The sequence below is a fragment of the Acomys russatus genome, chromosome 23, assembly GCF_903995435.1.
Source record: "Acomys russatus chromosome 23, mAcoRus1.1, whole genome shotgun sequence".
In the NCBI taxonomy this organism is placed as follows: domain Eukaryota; kingdom Metazoa; phylum Chordata; class Mammalia; order Rodentia; family Muridae; genus Acomys; species Acomys russatus.
In genome coordinates, this window is record NC_067159.1 from 46,125,038 (window position 1) to 46,147,649 (window position 22,612).

Genomic DNA, 22,612 nt, shown 5'->3' on the forward strand with positions numbered 1-22,612 from the left:
TGAGGTCTTTGATCCACTTAGATTTGAGTTTTGTGCAAGGTGACAAATATGGGTCCAGTTGCATTTTTTTTTTTACACATAAACATCCAGTTAGACCAGCACCATTTGTTGAAGATGCTATCCTTTTTCCATTGAATGGATTTGGCTTCTTTGTCAAAAATCAAGTGACCATATGTGTGTGGATTCATATCTGGGTCTTCGATTCGATTCCACTGATCAACCAGCCTATTGCTGTGCCAGTACCATGCTGTTTTAATTACTATTGCTTTATAGTACAGTTTGAGATTAGGTATGGAGATTTCTCCAGAGGATCTTTTATTGTACAAGATTGTTTTAGCTATTCTGGGTTTTTTGTTTTTCCATATGAAGTTCAGAATTGAACTTTCAATGTCTTTAAAAAATTGTGTAGGTATTTTGATAGAGATTGCATTGAATCTGTAGATTGCTTTTGGTAAGATGGCCATTTTTACTAAGTTAATTCTCCCGATCCATAAGCAAGGAAGATCATTCCATCTTCTCATGTCATCTTCAATCTCTTTCTTCAGAATTTTGAAATTTTTTTAAACAAGTCCTTCACTTGCTTAGTTAGAGTAACTGCTAAATATTTTATATTGCTTGTGGCTAATGTGAAGGATATGGTTTTCCTAATTTCTTGCTCTGTAAGCTTGTCATTTGTGCATAGGAAGGCTACAGACTTTTTTGAGTTAATTTTGTATCCAGCCAATTTGCTGAAGGTGTTTATCAGCTGTAGAAGTTCTCTGGTGGAATTTTGAGGGTCACTTATGTACACTATCATATTATCTGCAAATAGGGATAATTTGACTTCCTCCTTTCCCATTTGGATACCCTTGATCTCCTTTTGTTGTCTTATTGCTCTGGCTAGAACTTTGAGTACTATATTGAAGAGATATGGAGAGAGTGGGCAGCCTTGCCTTCTTCCCGATTTTAGAGGGATTTCCTTGAGTATCTCACCATTTACTTTGATTTTGGCTATTGGCTTGCTGTATATAGCCTTTATTATGTTGAGGAAAGTGCCTTGTATCCCCGATCTCTCTAAAACTTTAAACATGAATGGGTGTTGGATTTTATCAAATGCGTCCTCTGCATCTAAGGAGATGATCATGTGGTTTTTTATTTTCAGTTTGTTTATATGGTGGATTACATTGATGGATTTCCGTATATTAAACCATCCCTGCATGCCCGGAATGAAGCCTACTTGGTCATGGTGAATGATATCTTTGATGTGTTCTTGTATTCGTTTTGCAAGTATTTTATTTAGTATTTTTACATCGATGTTTATAATAGAAATTGGTCTGAAATTCTCTTTCTTTGTTGGGTCTTTGTGAGGTTTAGGTATCAATGAGACTATGGCCTCATAGAATGAATTTGGTAATTTTCCATCCATTTCTATCTTTTGGAGTAGCTTGAATAGTATCGGTATTAGCTCACCCTTGAAGGTCTGGTAGAATCCTGCACTGAAACCATCTGACCCTGGGCTTTTTTTGGTTGGGAGACTATCAATGATTGCTTCTATTTCTGTAGGGGAAATGGGACTATTTAGCTTGTTTATCTGTTCTTCACTTAATTTTGGCAAGCGAAATTGATCAGGAAAATGGTCCATTTCCCTTAGATTTTCAAATTTTGTGGCATATATGCCTTCGAAGTAGGATCTTATGATTCGTTGTATTTCTTCATTGTCTGTTGTTATGTCTCCCTTTTCATTTCTGATTTTGTTGATTTCAATACTGTCTCTCCGCCTTTTAGTTAGTTTGGCTAACGGTCTGTCTATCTTGTTGATTTTCTCAAAGAACCAGCTCTTGGTTTTGTTGATTCTTTGGACTGTTTTCTTAGTTTCTAATTTGTTAATTTCAGCCCTGAGTTTGATTATTTCCAGATGTCTACTCCTTTTGGATGTTTCTGCTTCTTTTTTTTTTCTAGGGCTTCCAGTTGTGTTGTTAAGATGTTTATGTGCAATGTTTCCAATTTCTTTTTAAAGGCACTTAGTGCTATGAATTTTCCTCTTAGCACTGCTTTCAATGTATCCCACAAATTTGGGTATGTTGTTCCCTCATTTTCATTGAATTTCAGGAACTCCTTGATTCCTTTCTTTATTTCTTCCCTGACCCAGGTGTCATTTAGCAGAGAGTTTAGTTTCCACTTATGTGTAGGTTTTTTGTTATTCCTGATTTTGTTGAATTGCAGCCTAAGACCATGGTGATCTGATAGGATACAAGGTATTATTTCAATCCTCTTGTATCTGTTGAGGCTTGCTTTGTGACCTGTGATGTGATCAATTTTGGAGAAGGTTCCATGGGGTGCAGAGAAGGTATATTCTTTTATTTATTTATTTATTTATTTATTTATTCATTTATTTATTTATTTGGTTTTTCAAGGTTAGGGTTTCTCTGTGTGGCCCTGGCTACCCTAGAACTCTGTAGACTACAGTGGCCTCGAACTCAGAGACCCACCTGCTTCTGCCTCCCAAGTGCTGGAATTAAGGGCATGTAGCACCACTGCCTGGCTCCAATTTTATATTTTTGTTGCAATTTTTGGTGGAGTTTCTCTACCTTTATATTTGCTAGTAGGTTTTTGCCTACGCACACAAACCATTGACTTCCTAGTGTTATTTTAAATTCCGATATCGTAATAGTTTCTTCTGAGCTAAGCTTCCCATATTTTCCCAGGGCTTTTCAGATGCACCATTATGTATTCCCAAACCCACTTGTTTGAAGTCTTCTTCCCTGATTCTTACACCCCTGACTCCACCTTCATGGTGACTGACATCAAGATGATGCTAATACAGTGTGAGAGTGGGAAGTACTGTACATCCTCACTTGGTCCCTAGGCTCCTGGAAATGCAGTGATTTCTCCCAATGTAAATTCCGAGTGTCAGAATTAAAGTAAGTATATATATTTGACTACACTTTAAAAAAACTATCAATTCCTATTTTTAAAAGTTTTTTTAATTAGGAATGATTGCCACATTTGATTAAATATCTGCATGTATTGTTGATGTGTTGTACCACTCAGTACTGTGCGTCTTAAGGTTTAGACAGAGGCATAATGGCATGTATCTATCATTGTAGTATCATGAATAGTGTCACTGTCCTATACCCTGTCTGGAGTGTTCCTATTCGTGCTGGAACCCATATCAACTGGTTGTCTCCATATTGCCTCCATCACTGGGCAGCAGGTCACACAGTTGGCATTACATTAGAGAGCCTTTGTAGGCAGCCACCTCTCCCCAGCACTACATATTGGAGGCTATACTGCATTGCGATCAAAGCGGTTATTCTGCTTTATCGAACTTACTCCTATTTTCTTTTTGACCCACTAGATGATCGCCTTTAAAAATTTTTTGACATATATGTGATGAAGAAATTTTTCTATCAAATGTAAATTCTAATCTATAAAAGCTTGCTGTTCCTTTTTATGTTATTTATATCTTCTGTGTCTTTATTTGCATAGAATCTACTTGATCTACCTAAGTTTAAAAGAGGGGGTCCCTCTCAGTCACAGTCATAGGGAGGGGAGTAGGGGGAAAGTGGGAGAGAGGGACGAATGGGAGGATACAAGGGATGAGATAACAATTTAGATGTAATATAAATAAATTAATAAAATGTATATATTAATTTTTTTAAAAGATAAATAAATAAATAAATAAATGAGGGACCACATCCTTTATGGTCCAGTTATCCATGGGACCGCACTTGGTTCTCCTCTTCTCCATTCTCTTCTGTCCTCTTTATGCTTCTCCCACCCTCAGCGGGTCTACATAGCTTAGTGGTGGTGTAGCTAAAGGACACAGACCAGGAGGCCCCTGTTTTTGATCCATGCTCCCATGTATTCCTTCCTGTCTTGTTGTGTAAAAGCCATCTCCTTGCTTGTGTTTCTCGGGGTCTGTTAGGCATGCTTGTAAGATGACTTTTCTTTCTGTCTGCTCATATTTGGCCACAAGAAATTCAAAGAGCCCCCAGGGATAGCTGTAGCATTAAAATTTCCAGGAACTTTGTGGTGTTTCTTGTCAAGAGAGACACTTTTGGTTGCCATGACCACAGACTCTGTAGGGTCTGGGGCTGTGTGACATGAGGTATGAATGACAGTGTGGCGTTGAGAATTACAGTAAGTAGGCGCACATGTCTTCCCACTCCTTGTCTCCTTACAGCCTCCGCATTTGGGGAAAGCGCCATGTAGAGGGTTTTTAATAAACACGCCATGTGTCACTCCTGTTACACCTCTAAAGGGCTGCTCCAGTGTCAAATGAGGAAGGCTGCCTTTATCTTCCAGGTTAGCTGGAGGCCAGAAGATTGTATCCTGGGCTCAGCCTCTCACCACGTGAAGAAGGCTCTGATTCAGAGTCTGTGACCTGTGGGATTAGATGCTATGGACCAGGCATTCTATGTAGTGCAGTAGAACCTCCCCTCCCCCCTCTGAATGGTACCCATTGTCTGTGAGGGTAGAGACAATAGATGGGAAAGGCCTGGGTCCAGCACACTTGCTACTAAGTGGCTAGTTGGCTTCCTCGGGGAGATGAGGCCATGCTGGTAAATGTGTTTATCTCTATTGGCAACAGTTTGGACTATCAGCATCACCAGCAACTGTTATGAGGCTTAGCAAGGGGCAAAAGGCATCCTGTAGACCAATGCATAGCCTGTGTCTTTGCTACCCTGTCTATTTTACTTACATGCTACTCAGTCTTGTCTGAAGGGTGCTAGTGAAGAGGGGTAAGCTAATGCCAGATGGATAAGACTTTATGTATACTTGGTTTTCAGTCATTCTTCTTTGACCTGTACTTCCTGGTTTGCCTTACTCTGTGATACAAAACCCTTCGCCCTTTGTGCGTTGGCCCACATATCCCTTCTATGATTCTAGCTATTACCTCTTTCATGTCTCATCCACCTGGAGGTTTGGCCATATGGCCCTATCATCTCATGTTAAGTCATGTCTCTCCAGTAGTAAAATGAGCTAGTACCCTGCTCATAGATCAATCTTTTAAGCAAGTATTTCCTCTCTGCTGTTGTTTCAGGATATCCATAGTTATCATATTATGCAGTTGTTGACGATCTCCAGCTAAGACCCACCGACACTGACCCACCCTAGATCATGATCAGCCTTTTCTTTGGGCTCTGCCTGGGTACATAGGTCCTGCCTTTTCCATTCCGACCTGTACCGTCTTGTGGGAAAGCCAGGAGAGCAGATCTGATGAATCTCTGAGGGCTAACCTGGAAGTCTGGGCTATCTCCGCATGCAGTTCTCGTGTGCCCATTGGGTCTGTTTGTGTTCAGTCATGGCTACAGGATTTTCCACCTCAATTTATGACTTAGCAGTTCCCATAGAGCACAGGAAATGCTGGGGTGTGGACTCACTTGATACCTCATGATCAAGCAGTCTCCCTCTGGCAAGATCCACTGACCCCAAGAGTTACTTCCCAAAGATCTAATGACTTTCTGCTGTAGATGACATGACTTCACTCTAGACTGCTGAAGGTAGCATGTTCCTCTTGCCAGAGATGGTCACGAGTTGTAGTGTATCTGTCTATGTCTTCCACTTCTCTAGTGCTGTGGGATCTTCTGAAGTGAATGATTACATAGTAGGGCTGCACAGTCTCCCCTTGAAACTGGCAATCTTCACAGGACTTGGTGTATGGAAGAGAGTGGTGCTCCTGCTTTGCTCTCAGAGTCCAAAGTGGCCTATCCTTCCTTCTGGCGACACAGGGACTAATGCTGTGCTTCATTCGTCCTATAGGAGATGGTCCATTACATTCATGGTCACTAGACTCCTAAAACCTCAGAAAACTGGCCCTCCCATGAAACTTCCTGAGGCTTATTCTCATCATCTGGAGTCTAGGTCTCTTGTCAAGTCCCTGGGGTGGTCACCTTTGGCTTCCTGATTCATTCAGCATGACACTATGCTTAGTGGTTTGGAGTGTTATTGTGTGGTGTGCTCTGATAGTCCGTACCCGTTCAGACTATATTATTATGACAAGACTCCGGTAACACAGGAAAACTATAAGTGACTATTGTCTAACCCACACAAATGCAAACTTTTCATTCTCTGCTGTAATTATAAAGGAGAAGAATACATTCGCTAAATCAGTAACTACACAGCAAAGATGGGGAGTCTTAGTAATCTGTTGTCACAATGACACTACATCTGACCCAGCAGCTACAACTGGGGCTGTGGGAGATGCCTGTCACTCCCTGGTGAAATAAACAATGTTCTAACAGCAGCCTACACCCCTACATCTGTTAGATGTTTGATGACAACACTGATCCCTGATAGCCTCCTCATCCTTACCTAACACATGTATAGACACGTGCATAGGCACACACACATGCACACACTCACACACACATGCACACATACACACACACACACACACACACACACACACACACACACACACCAAATACATATACACAAAAGCTCTACCAGGCTTCTGTATGCCAGGCTTCTCATTAGAGAATCTAATTCTGTCATTCATTTCCAACAGAACTTTTAGAAACGACCACTAAACCAAATGCTGAGGTTAATTAAATTATGTCCTACCTTCAAGTAGCTCATACTTTAGAAATAAGCATTCAATATGCCAAAAGCCTCTTTGCATTGTGTTTAAGATTTGATAAAAAGGAAACTTTAACAGCCATTCCTTGAAAGACTAGGAACAGTTCAGTCCTTGGAGAAAGTTGTAGTTTGGTGAAAAGAATTTCCTTCCTGGGCCTCCTAATCTATCCTTTTTATCTTTGTTCTCTTTTGGGCCTGGATCCTTAGCCATCTCAAACAACCAGTGTGTGCTTTTCTTTTGTATAATCTGTCCTTCAGGTACAGCCCGATTTTAGTGAAAGAGCAGATGAACAGGACTCACTCTGAGCAGTATGTGATTGGTATTTAAAAGTGATGTATTTTCCCCTCAAAGACAATCTCTATTTCAGTACTGAAGGGAAACCCGAGACTAAGGTAATGAAAAGTCTATGATTATCCAGGCCCTGGTATCACTCCTGGAGGAGTGCTGGCATCACTGTGGAAACTGGAGAATTCAATACTCTGAAGTTAATCATACCATGTGGTCAGGGATCTGCTCAAGGATGGGCCAGCATTTCCTGCCTGTTCCTTCCAGACAGGAAGCTCTGAGTTTCAGCAGCAGTTGGTGAAGGCCAAGGATTTGGACATTGTCATAAGTGTTGGTGTTTGCCATTGGCACTGATGAGAACTGCCCTTTCCAGATAAGCATCACACTTGAAGACATATCTGTTCTTAATGTTTATTTATTTCCATCAAGCTATGAAATTGCTGTGGTAACAACATGCATTCCTGTGCATTACTATTCTTTGTAGGATGTACTCCAGGTGTCTCGGGGAAAACACCATTTGCTTTAACATAAAATTTCTTTCTAAGTACTAGAAATGTGTAAGTGATATTCACTATGCTTTGCAGTTTCTCTAGGCAGAGCAATGTCAGTTTTGAGCACAGATCCCACACAAACTTGTAATGGTAGAGGATACTGAGGGTGTTTGTTGATTCAGCTGTGAACTCCCCTGGGCTGTTGCTCTTGCCAAGTATTTGAGTTTGGGGTGCTCTTTGTGGTGAATGGAGCCAGCTGCTCATTACAAAAGCTAGTCAAGACCATAAATCATAGCAATGCCAGGATGGGCTAGTTAGTGGGTCCTCTTTTGCATCGGGGTGGTCTTCATTAGAGAAAATACTCATATCTAATAAAGGCGGCCTATTGGATGTTCATTTTTAACATCTCAGTAGACCCAATTAGAATAAGCCAGCACCAGGCTGTGGCTACCTGTGTTAGATGATTATGTTAATGCTAATCGGTTCCTTTCATCTAATTCAATTACTTCCTTAATATCTTTTATGGGTTGGATTTGACTAGGAATTTTTTCTTTAGTTGTCACTTAAAAGTGGTGCTAACAGAGGATGCAGAGATAGGTCGCGTTTAGGGGTGCATACTGCTCTGGCAGAGGACCCATGTCAGTATCTAGGACCTACATCCAGCAGCTTACAACCAACCTCCTGCAAGCCCAGTTCCACAGGATCTGACACCATCTTCTGTCCTGTGTGTGCACTGCACTTACATGCTCATACTCAACACACACACACACACACACACACACACACACACACACACACTGTATATTTAAAGTGGTATTGAAATAGTGCATGTGATTAAATCAGCTAATACAATTTTTATTTATTGATGCCCTTAGCTATACCCAATAAACACACTGTGCAAAACATTTTAACATATCACCCATACTCATATATATGTGTGTGTGTGTGTGTGTGTGTGTGTGTGTGTGTGTGTGTGTGTGTGTGTATTCTAGTTGGGAAAAGTAAGACATACACAAGAATGAAAGCTTCAGGTAAGAGATAATGAGTGGTTGTTATAGATAATTGTTAACATGACTGAATTCATAAGCATGGAAAACATATTTGGAGTTGGATTATTTGTGAACAAATGCCAGGAGAGAGGAAGGGCATTCCAAGCAGGGTAAGTCACATAAGCCAATCCCAGGTATCTCAGTAAGCACACATGGTAGGTTTGGAGACAGTTGGCAAAGCTGACCCTCTCAGTTTTCAAGTGAGCCTTCCAAACTGATTTCCAAAATGGGTAGTCACAGATGCCCACTCTTTCATACCTGGTGGGAAGAGAAACACCTCTTAGAAGCTGGTACAGTGGAGGAGTCCTGAGGCATCTCAGCATGTTGATGAGGGTAGCCTTCTGCCTGGAGAAATGTTGGCAGCAACATAGACAAACTGAGTTGGAACCTGCTTCATCTCATGAAGTCTTGTTTTTCCTGCTCCAAAAAGCTATGCCTCCATAATTAACACATACTTGTTACCAAAGCAGACAATGCATTAGGTTTTAAGCTACATGAAAGTTAATAGATTAACCACATGATTGCAGTAATGCTTGTAGAAGACACGAGTCTTTTTTTTTTTTTTTTCTCCCTCACTGTGGTGTTTCTCCTTTTTATTTATTTATTTACTTATCTTACTTCCCAATCGTAGCCCCCTCCCTTCCCACCTTTCCTTCTGGTCCTACCCTCCCTTCCTCTTCCCCCATCCCTCTCTCACCCCTCCCCTATTCCTCAGAAAAGGGGAGCCCCCCTCCAATCACCCACCCGAGCTCATCAAGTCACATCAGGACTGAGCATGTCCTTTTTCCCCTGTGTTCTGGTGAGGAAGCCCCACCAGTGGGGAAGTGATCAAAAAGCTGCCAACAGAGTCCATGTCAGAGACAGCCCCACTCCCCTTACTAGGGACCCTCATGAAGCCTGAGCAACCCATCAGCTACATCTGTGTATGGGACCTAAGTCCTGTCCATGCACAGTCTTTGGCTGGTGCTTCCGTCTCTGCAAACCTCCCCCCTGCCCCTGGTTAGTTGGCTCTGTTAGTCTTCTTGTAGAGCTCCTGTCACCTCCAGGTCCTTCTATCCATCTCCCTCCCTCCTCCCCTTCTCATAAGGCTCCCTATGCTTTGTCTAATGTTTAGCTGTGAGTCTCTGCATCTGTTTGGATCCACTGCTGGTGTAGCCTCTCAGAGGACAGCTATGCTAGGTTCTTGTCTGTGAGCATAGCAGAGTATTGTTAACAATAGAAGACAGTCTTAAGACAGAGACAATGAGCAGTTATTTCATCAACAGCAATTTCTAAATTGCTATCAGATCTGCACAGATTCACCAAGCCATCATTCTCATAGGATGACAAGGCAAGATGCCAACACCTGCACCTGAGGTCTGTTGCACTACATAAGGGGACTACAGAGGTTAGGGAAATCAAATTTATTACACAAGGAATCATAAAAGACAGTACATTCCAGAAAGATGATCTTTATTGTTTTGAATACTAAGTTTCTTGTGCTGTACTGTAGATGAAGAGTTTACCCCAGACTCTACAAAGTAAGGCAGGAATAGTGGATTTCAGAACCTTATTTGTATAATGTACAGAGATGCAAGAAAACAATGCCAAATTATCTCACTGTGGTGTATTAAACGCTAAATGCTAGAGAAATGAAGTTCGTGAAGATGCGTCTATCTTTCTTCACGAGTGCACATCTTACTGGAATGGAGAAGCGTATTCTTGATCATAATGTAACATGCCTGGTACTACATAGCCGTTGTGATGCCTGTTCTTGGTTGGTGATGGCTATTCTCCATTGTCAGCTTGACCATGTCTGTAATTAGCTAAAACCAAGTGGCTGAGCACACTGTGAGGGATTTTAATTAATTAAATCCTCTGAAATTAGAAGGACCACTTCTAATCCAGATCCTTTGAGGTGGGAAGGTCCACCTTTAATCTGAACCATACTTTCTGTAGCCTAAATTAAGCACATGGAAGAAGGAAGCTTGCTGTCTCTTTGCTTGCTTGCTTTCACTCTTGCTAGTGTGTCCATTCCGTCACTGGCATTAGAGTCTACTTCTTCAAGATTCCATCACATTCTGAAGACCAGCAGAGACATCCAATCTCATGGACTGAACAACTACTGGATTCTTGGATTGGTAGACAGACAGTCTATAAGTCATTCTAACAAAGCCCAGATTAACCGAGTTCCACAAGATATAAAGGAACACACTACCAAGTCTTGCTGAACAAACCCTGAAAGGGATCTTAGACTACATGGCATTGAGCTGGCAGTATAATGCATGATTGCAGAACCTGGAACAGATAGAGTCTTCTCAGTGTAACTTAAATGTATGTCTACACAGTTCAACAAAGCAGTAAACATAGTTGAGAAAGAAAATAACAGAGAATGCAAAGCTGTGGGCTCTAGCTCCGTACTGCACGTCTGGCAGAATGGTTGGGAACTGGAATCTGCATATTCTTTCCAGCATTGTAAATGTGCTTTCTTTGTCACATTAACCCATTGTCTGTCACTAAATATATACATGCACAAAAGGAGGCTTTCTTTGAGATAGTTTTCAGAACGTATATCCACAAAGCCAAGACATTCCCCCGTAGAACGCTTAGTGCCAAGAAGAATGAATTCAATTTTGTTAAGTGGGTTGACCGAAGTTCATTAATTAAAACAGCCAGAGAAATTCCTAATGAGTCAGACAGATGGTAGATATTGAGTGTATAAAAACATATTTTCTAAACACATGAACAAAATAATGCTGATGCTGGTATCACCTGTGAAATAATTCAAAAATCTAAACTTCACTGAGTTTTGCCTGGGAAGAAGATTAGGGAATAAATTGTTGAAGTTATTTATTTATTTTTTTATAAAACTGGGTTATTTCTTAACCCGGTTATCACACAAATAATAGAGACTCTTTTATATTTGTTTATAAAGCCATACAACACAATCTTGAGCAGCTTAAGTCTATTCTTAACACTATGTTATTTTGTCTTACTCCCAGCAAATATCTCAGCAATACTTGCACTTTGCAGCTTTCCTTGGCTCCAGCTCCTTCCTCCTGATCTTGTACCTTTCCCATGGCTGAGTCCCCTACTTCCTCTTCTAACTCCTCCTTCCCTGGCTGGCAGGAAGTCCAGCCCTATTGTCTCCCCTGCTCAGCAACTGGCTGTAAGCTGCTTCATTGGCATACCAGGGGACAGTGTTGCGGAGCAGTGTTTACACAACATTGAGACAGAAATCAGAATTTAAACTACAAAATAACCTTATACCTACAGTAAATCTTAATTTTTTTTTCTCTAAAGATCTTTAGAGATCTGGGTACCAGTACAGCATGATTATTTGAACCATCCAACCCTAGCTGTCCTCTCATCAGCTTTAGTGTGGTATAATTGGTATATAACAAAATGCATACAGACATTTATATTATAAAGCTCAACTCTTCTGCTTGGTACAGCATCTCCTACAGTCTAGGCTGGCCACGAACTCACTATGTAGTTACAGATAACCTCAACACCCACATATTCTTACCTCTACCTCTCAAGTGCTGAGATTATAGCCATGCACTGCACCTGAAAAATTATATAGTTTAATTTTTGACATATAAATAAATTGTGAAAACATCAAAACCATGTGACTGAAGATCTAATCAAACCAAACCCTTGATTCTTTTTTTTTTTTTGCATTTTTTTATTAATTTATTCTTGTTACATCTCAATGTTTATCCCATCCCTTGTATCCTCCCATTCCTCCCCTCCCCCCCCCCCCCATTTTCCCATTATTCCCCTCCCCTATGACTGTTCCTGAGGAGGATTACCTCCCCCTGTATATTCTCATAGGGTATCAAGTCTCTTCTTGGCTACCTGCTGTCCTTCCTCTGAGTGCCACCAGGTCTCCCCCTCCAGGGGACATGGTCAAATGCGAGGCTTTTACTTATCTTTGTAGTCATTTTCTATCCCCCCCCCCATTTCCTCCCCAGTTTACACTACTCTATCTTCTTTCTGTCACTGTTGATTATTGAACCCTGAGTAACAAACAACAGAACGGTTTATTCTAAAATTGTAACTTTGGTATAGGTTTGTGTGGCCTTTACAAGAGTACACGTGGACTTCCTGTCTGATGCTCTCCATGCCTTTCAGGGTGATATCAGAGATGCGTGAATGCTATGTGGAACCAGGGATGGGTTGCATCATAGGAACTGCATTGTCTTTTATTTGAGGACTTTCTCTGCTGGGATTTCATGATGATGACCATATGGGAGTCAGCTGCAGTGTGCTTTCTGCTCAAATGCATGGAATTGCTCATAAGGAAAAAAAATATATGACAAGGAGTAATCAATTGCAAAACTATTCCAAAATATCATAATGAAAACAGTCTTGTTTTGAAAGAATTTTAGGTCTAAAATAGCAAGAAGGGGATGAAAGAAAACCAGATACCTCAATGGGGTGTTGACTTTGCATTTTTCTTGGCAGACCCTTATGTTTTCTGCATGTGGTTTTCCCTGAAGAGAAGGAAGCTCCTTCTTTGCAGTAGCTGCCTGTTCTGTGCTTGAGTTAGGTTCCTATAGTTTACTGGGAAAACAACTTTACTATTTTTACCTTTTTGAATATTTTGTTGGCATTAACTTTTGGACAGCTTAGTCTCATTCAAGAAAAGTCATTTTAGTCCATTTAATATTATTACTTGGACTGGCCATGTTGCTGGCACGATGTGTGCTGCCTATAATGCAGAGGAACAAAGCCCTATGGCTGAATTCTGGGTCTCTGCCTCAAGCCAGCTCTCCCCTTACAGAACCTGCTCTCTTCACAGTGTGTTCCTTCTTTTTTGAATATATAAAATTGCAATGTTCTCCACAAAGCTATGCTAGGTTTTCCTTTGTGTTTACTTTTGGACAAAGGATAACTTTTGAAACTACACAACAATATAATTACCTAAAATAGAATTAATGGGGCTGGAGTCATAGCTCAGCTGATAAAGTGCCTGTCTGGAAAGCACCAGGACCGGAGTTAGATCCCCAAAACTCACATAAAATCTCTGGGGTCACTGGACTGCCTAGCTCACTTTACAAGCTCAAGGCTGGTAAGAAATGTCATCTCAAAAGAAAACTGGTGGATGGCCCCTGAGGAAAGACATGCAAGTGTGTCTGCTGGTTACACACGTGTGCTTAGCTATGCATTTACACCAACACACAGAATTCATCTTTAATTTGTCCATCAGTTCATGCTACTAAATGTTTATTTAATGTACTCTATACCAAATAACAGGCTAGGCTTTACCTAACCTAATTAATAATCGACATATTGCTTTTATCAATGTTATTTTGCGGCCATTTTCTTAAATAAAATACTGCATTCATCTCTACTAATTTTAGATTTCAGAGCTACGCAGAAGATAAGCACAGTCCAATTTTACTGTGCTCTCTCTGTATTTAAATCACAACAGAAACCAGTAGCACTTATAAGAACTAAACCTTCAGTGACCGTTGACTAGCCTAAATATCATCTAAGACAAGTTATAATATATTAAAGATACTATAAAAATATCAGAAAGTCTCATATTATTCAAAACACAGACTTTGTTTTCAAGCTATTATTATAATCAAACATGCTACTTACCTCAAAAAAAAAAAAAAAAAAAAAAAAGCCAGAGTCTAAAGCTTTACCCTAAGTCTATAGATTTACCAGAGTACTAATTCAGTGAGTGAATTCTGCCTCTTTCCTAAAGATGTTCACAGCATCACACACAGTTGCCTAACCACAGGAAACAGTTATCTAAAAGGCCTGTGTTAGTTACTTTTCCTGTTGCTATGCTAAACATACTCTGACAAAAGCAGCTTAAGGGAGAAGGGATTGTTTGGGCTGCCGATTCAAGGAAACAGCCCGCCAGGGCAGCAGATGTGATGGCCACATCGCATGGGCAGAGGCAGAACAAGCTTCATGTTTAGCGAGCTTCCTGCAGTCCAGGATGCAAGCCTGTGAACTGGTGCCACTCATCCTGTAAGTGGCTCTCTCCCTGCTCAGTTGACCTAATCTAGACAGTCTTTCATGATGGCCCAGACACAAACTGAAATACCCCTCAGGAGGGTGCTGGGAGGTGTGTCTCCTGGGCGATTCTAGGTACTGTGAAGCTAGTGGTCAGTATTCTCCACCACAGTACCCAATACCAATTTGTTAAACTGCAGCAGAAAAAAGGCTTACTGAAGTATATAATTGATTTTTAATAAAATCTAAACATTTAAACTATTTAATTAAATACTTTCCACTTACAGATAATTTACGATATCATTATTAAGTCAAAACAACAGATATACCTATCAAAGGCATGTTACAGTTAATTTACCAGTATGGCATAATAATGTTTATTATTAGGCCCATAATTATTATTATGGTGGGATTTTCTAACCTGCTAGCAGTCAATCAAGACACAGACACTTGTTATATTTTAAAATAGCCTTAGCTAACCTGGGGCAGGGCAGATATTAATCTCCTAAACTACTTCCCATAGTGGAGCAGGTATGGAATACCTGTCCCAATCCCATGCCATCTGCTTCTAATAATTTTCATCAAGCTACCTGCCTTCCATAATCCCATATACTTGCGAATGTTCTTCATATGGGCCAAATCTCCATCCACACAGGCCACATGCTTCTCCTCCACCTAACTCATCATGGTATGACCTTCTTCTCTCCTTTCTTCCAGTCTCTCTTCTTCCCAAGATTCTCTCTGTCTCCCCAAGCCTGGAAATCTTAGCCACACCTATCCCATTTGGCCTGCACAGGTGTGATGGCCTTTTATTGGTCAAACAGGTTAGGCTGTGAGGCAAAGCGGGTCACAGAGACAGAAAGCAGTAATTAGCATCGAAATACATCAGACCAACCTCCAATAAAGGCAAGCACTGCATCTTTATGCTTTTTAATTTTTTTTTTCTTCTGTTCTTCCTGCCCCTTTCCTCCATAGGAAGCCATTCGTGCATTTTTCATCATCCCACATCAGTCCACATTTTCCAAAGTATTCCCATAAGTGACTCATAGTTTGTGCTCTTTTTCGGTCTGGCCCTTTTCACTTAGCATAAGACACTTGAGGTTCATGCAGTTTGTTCCATCATGTGATTGCTCTTCATTAATTCAGCCATTGTACTTACTTTTTGCTTGCTGTTTATCCATTTGCAATTTTTAATAGGAAGAAATATAGATCTCAATTAAGTACAGAAATATATTAGTCCCACTGGAAAGCTACTTAAAATGTCAATGTATGCCATAAAATATCATATATTTACCTTGTTAGGAAACTAGTTTTTTGAGCTTTGGCTACCAGTAGGTAAGAAGACAGTATTTCACTTTTACGATTTCCTAGGAAACACATGCAATCTGCTAGTGATTTCGTTCCCAGGTTTTGCCATAAAAATGCATGTGAATTGTCTCCAGCCTTTAGTGATTAGAGAATAATAAAACTTTGTTTTTACTGGAGAGAACACTGAATCACTCTGTACAGCAAACAGATGTGAAGGCTCTGAAAATAGAAGACACATTTGCACTTATTATTTTAAAAGCTACTTCATTCTTCTGCTTCTCAGTATCAATCTGTGATCAGACTTTCTGTTAAGAAAGCACCAGAAGTCAGGCTTTCCCCCACCTCCCCCTCCTCCACCCTCTCCTCCCTCTCTTCCTCCTCCTCCCCACTAAGGTATCATATTCTCAGGTGTGATGTGATGACTTAACTGAAACAGGGAAGCTCTTTCTGACGTGTTAATATTATTTTAAATGTAAAGCAATGAGTCCAGACATCTTTATCAGATTTTTGTTTTTACTTTCCTTATTACCGATTTGTCTGCCAATATGATTTTTAAAAATAAAGAAGTCTTGGCCTCAAGAATAGATTTTAAGTGAAAACTCTGACATTTCACTGCTTGGCACACATTTGTGTCCCATCATTGGTTTTACAGATTAAGCAGTAAATTTAAACATAAAAAACAAATTATTTTCTGGATGTTATCATTAATACTTAGCTGATCCAGTTAACTCTGATGTTTTTTTTTCCTATTTTAAAATGTAATATTTAATGAGAAGATCTCTACTTGAGGTAGTCCAGATATGAATATTTAAAATAATGAAAATATTCACTGGCCATGTTTTTAAGCTAGCCCATATGGGAAGGACATAGAGGATATTTTAAATAAACTTTTCATTTTGAGACATTCTATTTACTTAACTCTAATATGAGGTTTGATTTGTTGACATCTTTTGTCTATGGCACTTTGGTTTTTTTCATGTATTTTGTTGATCTTTTGACTCATAAAAGATGTAGGTATGCACATATGTCAGACACCCCATGTTTAAGTAGAATTACCTCACTAATTTTTGTTACTGTTTCATTACAAAATAAATTGTAATCACAAGAGACTGTAAAACAAAGATGTACCACACACAGATTTCAGACATATTTTCTTCTAAGTCCTGTAAGGTCAAGGCAGAACTGCTTATTGCCACCCAAAACCTTCTCGTGTCTTGTTTTTAATCTTTAAATTTCTGTGTCTTTCATTGTGTAAGTTCACTCCCCTTTCTTCCTCCCTCATAATTTGGCTGAGGAAGCGTCCAGTCATTTCCCTTACAGCATCTTCCACAGTCTCTGTTGATTATAGCTTCCTGGTGTAGTTCTGTATGTTCTTTGATTTGTGTTTCTCTTGAAAATTGCTACTCACATGACAGCGTCCTGACCATATTGAGGTTTGTTTTGCTTTTTTGGGCAAGTCAGCAGGTCATCTTGTGTTCTTCCATCAGCACATGTCTTACATGTCTTTTCAGTGTGTGTGTGTGTGTGTGTGTGTGTGTGTGTGTGTGCTGTTTCTTTAGGTTTAATCTCAATGCAAGTCTATGGGATAATTTGAAGGATGAAAAATAGATTTTCTTGCTTTCTCATTTCTTTGGGGAGAGCTGGTATAGCCTTTCCTATTACTTTGATCAAGGTTGTACAGAATAAAACAAAGGCAAATGAATGCTTGATTTGTTATCACTTTTCCACATGATGAGTTAGCTTCCCTTTATCTTCTCTTTATGTAGACAATTTTGAAAGGCAATTCACTTGAACGTATGAATTTAAATATATTTATTGTGGTTAAAGTTAATCCAATTCTTCTCCACATTGAAAAACATTCCTTTTCTTCTTATTTGGCTTGTAGAATCCTATCCAAGCACCCTAGGAATTATTCTTAAGTGACTCTAGTTTCAATGTTTGTGATAGCTTCCTCAGTTGCTGGTATGATAAGGTACTCTGGGGTCATGTGGAGATGGACAAGTCATGAATGTCTCCATGAGGGAGCCCTGAGCCAGTGTTTTGACTGGTTGTAAATAAGGACCAAGGGATGCAAATTAGCCACAGGACATGCTGTCCTCTTTTTCAAAAGAAACAAGTCACTCAACAATAACAACAACGACAAAACTTTTTAAAGTAATTACTGCATACCAGATGTCGTAGTAGGAAGCACATAAAGTACACCCAACGAGTTTACAGTCTAGCACGAAAAATAAAACAAGACAAAACACTGTGTTAAGTTACTTTGTGGTATGAGAGTTTTAGGGCAATAAAAGGAAGTATTTGAAGGTGAAGTACAAAACCCTTTGGCTTGGAACTTCAGGTGATAGTCATTCAAGCAGTGAACGCATGGCGAGAGGAGTGTAGTGGCTAAGATAAGGGGTTCAACTAGCAAGTGTTTGAGCAAGAGCTAGGAGATAGGTATATTGCCTCAAGCCCACAGTGGCTTTTCTTCCCAGTAAATATAATATATTTAAGATCAAAAGCGTGAAATTATTAGATTAATATAATTTTATACATGCATGATTACAAATATCAGCATATGAGAGCCCGATTCATTCTGATCAATACAGCAATCAATAAATCTGTGCTAACTGTCTCACCTTTGGGGATCAGGCCTGGTAGTAAATTCTTCAGGTACATTGCCTAATTTGTCTTTTGACACTAATGCCATCAATACATTTTTCTCCACATAATCCATATTTTAAATCTGGCATGCAAATTGCTGGAGTATACATTTCCTAACCAGACCAGATAAATCTATGCCACTTTTTTGTTTTTCTTCACAAAATGAGCTTCACATAATCAGCTTTGCTGCCTTATATCATTCTTGTTAAGGTTTTTATTCCCAGCACATTTACCCCACCACAGAACTATCTTTTCTTTACTTGATGACAACTGTACTTGATCAAAAGCATTATTATCTTTAAAAAAAAAAAGTCATTGAGTTGAGAGCCTTTCCTGTATTGTCCTTGTCAATGGGGATGGCCTTTACTCATCAGTGACTAAACCAAGAGGAGTCTAGTGATGACGTTACTGTTTGAAACCAAGCATGGTGTACTGTGTTCTGACTCATTACATCAGCATAAGTCTTAACCTCACCGGTTTAGAGCACCACCCCAGGCCTTTCCCCAGCACAGACTTCAGTCTACCTTATTATGCATTTCACTTTGGGAAGCAACTGCTTTAGGCTGCTTTCCATGTGTGAAATTATGATTCTGATGAAAATATAGGCAGATCAAATTTTGTTAGTGAAGGAAAGAGTCAGATAGTAAATTTGAAAAACTATAGATGAGCTAAGTATAGGCAATCACCAGTCTGGGATGTTATGATAGGGAGATTTGGTGCAAAGCATAGGTATTATATATATATATATATATATATATGGTGATTTTTTAACTAGATAGAAGTGGAGTGTGCCTCTACTCAACAAAACTTCTCATTCCTTGGTTATTAGTGAAGAGTGAGTCTTACAGGGTACACCATGTTAGTCCTTGACAGCCAGTGTCTGGTATGACAACAGGAAAATGTGTCATTCTGTTCCATCTTAAATAGGACCACAGTGAGTCTTTAAGCCTGGAGAGTGTGAATAATTAATACAGTAAATTCTATCTTTTTTAAAGATACTGTACTTTTTTATCCCACTGTGGAACATTTGTCTAATAATTATTTACACTGAATTTTGAAGAATGTAAACTATCCTAACTGGGCACAGAATACAGACAGCACTGGGGGGGGGCAGAGTTATATGTTGAATAGATTTAAAGTAATTATCTGTGACATAAACGCTCTATTTTGTATCTACTAGGGCTTTCCAGGAGACATTGGGATTCCTGGACAAAATGGACCTGAAGGACCAAAGGTAAAAAGCAAATAAAAACCTCGCTGAACACAGATATCTAGATTTTCTCATTTAAATTCTTAATATGTGTAGAAAAAGCTCTTAATACCAGACTTATCAGTAAATAATAAGCATCTCGAGCTCAGAGTCCAGTCAGTGTTAAATGATTTTCTGGATTTGTTGCGGGTAGAAGAGGGATAATATTTGAACATCATGGAGATCCAGCCAAAGGATTGTTCAGAGGAGAGAAAAAAAAAAATGAAAACAACTCTTTAAAGTCATTGTAACAGGAAATGGGAGAGAGATTTCTGATGATTGGAATCTTTCAGCATTGACAAAATGCCCACAGTTCCAGTAAAAGATACCTCGATGGAACAGAAGGTACCACAGAAACCTGAGCACCTTCACTGTTTCCTGCTGCTCTGTGTGCACACAGGGTGCTGCTCTGTGTGCACAGGAGTGCTGCTCTGTGTGTGCACTGGGTGAGGCTCTGTGCTCACAGGAGAGTGCCACTCTGTATGCACACTGGGTGTGGCTCTGTGCTCACAGGAGGGTATTGCTCTGTGTGTGCATGGTATTTAGCACCAAGTTTCAGTATAGAGATGTGCCCCAGACAGTCATGCAGTCTGGGCATCCTAAGCAAACATGCATTGGAAATAGAACCATGGAGTGATGGCATCTGACATCTGAGGGTGGGGGCATTAATGAAGTGAAGCTCAAATGGAAAGTACTGGTGTTAAGTGGAGAGGAAAAGTCAGCGCAGGGAAGGCTGGACAGATATTAATAATAGAAGCCTCTGGCCATGAACTGTACTCTCTGTGGATGTATATAGTGGCATGGCAAATGTTTTCCTGAAGTTAGATAAATTAAGTTTTACATAATGTTATCAAGTAGATAACACTCCCATTTTACAAGTGTCACAAATATTAAGATGGTCACTCAAGGGTCAGAGAGATGGTTCAGTAAGAATGATATTTACCATAAAGCCACACCAGAGACTGAGCCCCTAAACCTACATGGTAGAAGGAAAGAACTGACCCCCACCTTCCAGATGTTTCTCATGCACGTACAGGAACACATACATGAATGCAAAAAATAAACGTTTTTAAAGCTCTAAGGAGAAGACACTCAGTCACAGAGCTGGGTGGTACATCCGGGTTTTCACGAAGAGGTGATTGCGAAGTCTGAGTTCTTTATTACTTGGCGTAGGGAGCATCCTCCATCAGATGTAGTTTCTGCATTTCTCACCAGCATCAGGGAGTAATCGAAGACGTGCAAGTAACAAATATGCCATTTGGTCTGTGTCATTGAAAGACAGCCCTTAAGTCACTATAAAGGATAGTTGAAAGCAGGAGGAAGTTGAAGGCAAACAGAGACACTACAAAAATCTAGGTAACAGGCTGGAGAGATGGCTCAGCAGTTAGTTAAGAGCTTGTACTGCTCTTACAGATGTCCCATGTTTGACACCCCCCCCCAAAACCTGTAACAGCCACCTGGAAGTCTAGCTCCATGGAGATTCAAGGCCTCTGGCCTCCTATGGCAGCTGCACTGGTATGCACATATCCATACCCAGACACAGAACAAGAACAATCGTTATGCTGCTGATGTTGATGATGCTGATGATGTTGATGATGATGATGATGATGATGATGACGATGACGACGACAACGATGATGATGATAAAGATAAATTGCTCAGACACAAGCAGACACTCACACAACAAAAACAACAACAACAGTAGTGGCAGCAATATTTTTAATTATAAGAAATAATAAGGCAGGTGCTGAATAGGCACTGGGTGTGCTCTTTCCCAAGCCTAGAGGTCGGGGAGGCATGAGGTGGGGCTCCTCAGACTGTACCAGAAACCTGGGACTAGGTCTCAGGTTCTATCTGAGGCCTGGGGTGAATGTATAAGGCTTCCATTTAAGAGAGCAGACTCACCACGCCTGGCCAGAGCACAGCACGTACAAGCGGGGATAGGACTGGAGAAATAATGTAAAGCATTGATTCACTTAACAAATATTTACTGGGTGACTCTCGAGTGGGACCACGGTGCTAGACCCTAGATGGAAAGTCCTAATCTATGTTTCAAGAGCTTTACAGGCTGGGGCCTGGAGAGATGGCAGACCGGGTAAAGCATCTGATGCCAAGCAAAGAGGATTGGAATTCAGATCCCAGCACCCACAGAAAAAGCTGGGTGTGACAGAAACACGAGAGTACCTGATGTTTCACTTTCTACCAATTGCCAATATCCAGGTTCACTTAGAGACCCCCCCCCCATCTCCAAAGATAGACAGACAAACAGACAGGCAGGCAGACAAACAGACAGATGATAGATAGATAGATAGATAGATAGATAGATAGATAGATAGATAGGATGTAATTGAGGAAGACATCCAATAACATCCTCTGACCTCCACATACCCATGTTCAGATGCACGCACATACACATACATTTACACACACACACACACACACACACACACACACACACACACACCAAAGAAATGTACAACCTATACAAACATGGAATTCCTTATAACCATAATGATTATCATGCACAGTGGAAGAAGTGCACAGTTGTAGGACCTGACATGATGAGTGAGGAGGAGTCGTGAAGCAGACAAGCGGGCTGTGTGACATTCAGGAAAAGGGAAACTTGTGAGGGAATGGAGCAGCGGGATTTGGAAAGTATTTAAACTGAATGTCACTCGCTGTTTATCTGAAATTCAAATGCAGCTGTGCATCCTGTGTTTTACCTGGCAACCTCACCTGCCACCCACCAACATCCCTCTGTGCAGCCACGTCGCACTCGCTTTTCATGGCTGAGCAGTTGCCCCTGCACGTACATGTCCCACACATGCTTTGCATCAAATCCTCTCTGGAGTCCTGAGCAACCTCATGCCATCAATTATAACCTTTTACCATTTCTCCTTGACTCAAAATTTCCCCTCTTTCTTTTTGAAACCATTTTCACTGCCAATGTTGTAGCTTAGGCCTTCTTCATTTCTATCCAGGATTAGTGTGCAAGACCTCCAGTTACTCTCCCTGCCTCCAGTCTGGCATTACTTCAAGCCCACAGAGGTGATGCCAAGGG

At 40.4% G+C, this 22,612-nt stretch overlaps 1 protein-coding gene across 1 annotated transcript in view; it reads left to right on the forward strand.

The window, feature by feature from the left end:
- Col24a1 (collagen type XXIV alpha 1 chain) overlaps positions 1 to 22,612 on the forward strand; it is a 266,714-nt gene that overhangs the window by 89,614 nt on the left and 154,488 nt on the right. Inside the window, exon 20 of the mRNA XM_051165699.1 lies at positions 19,483 to 19,536. Coding sequence (XP_051021656.1) covers positions 19,483 to 19,536 — 54 coding nt within the window. The remainder of the gene's footprint in view (positions 1 to 19,482; positions 19,537 to 22,612) is intronic.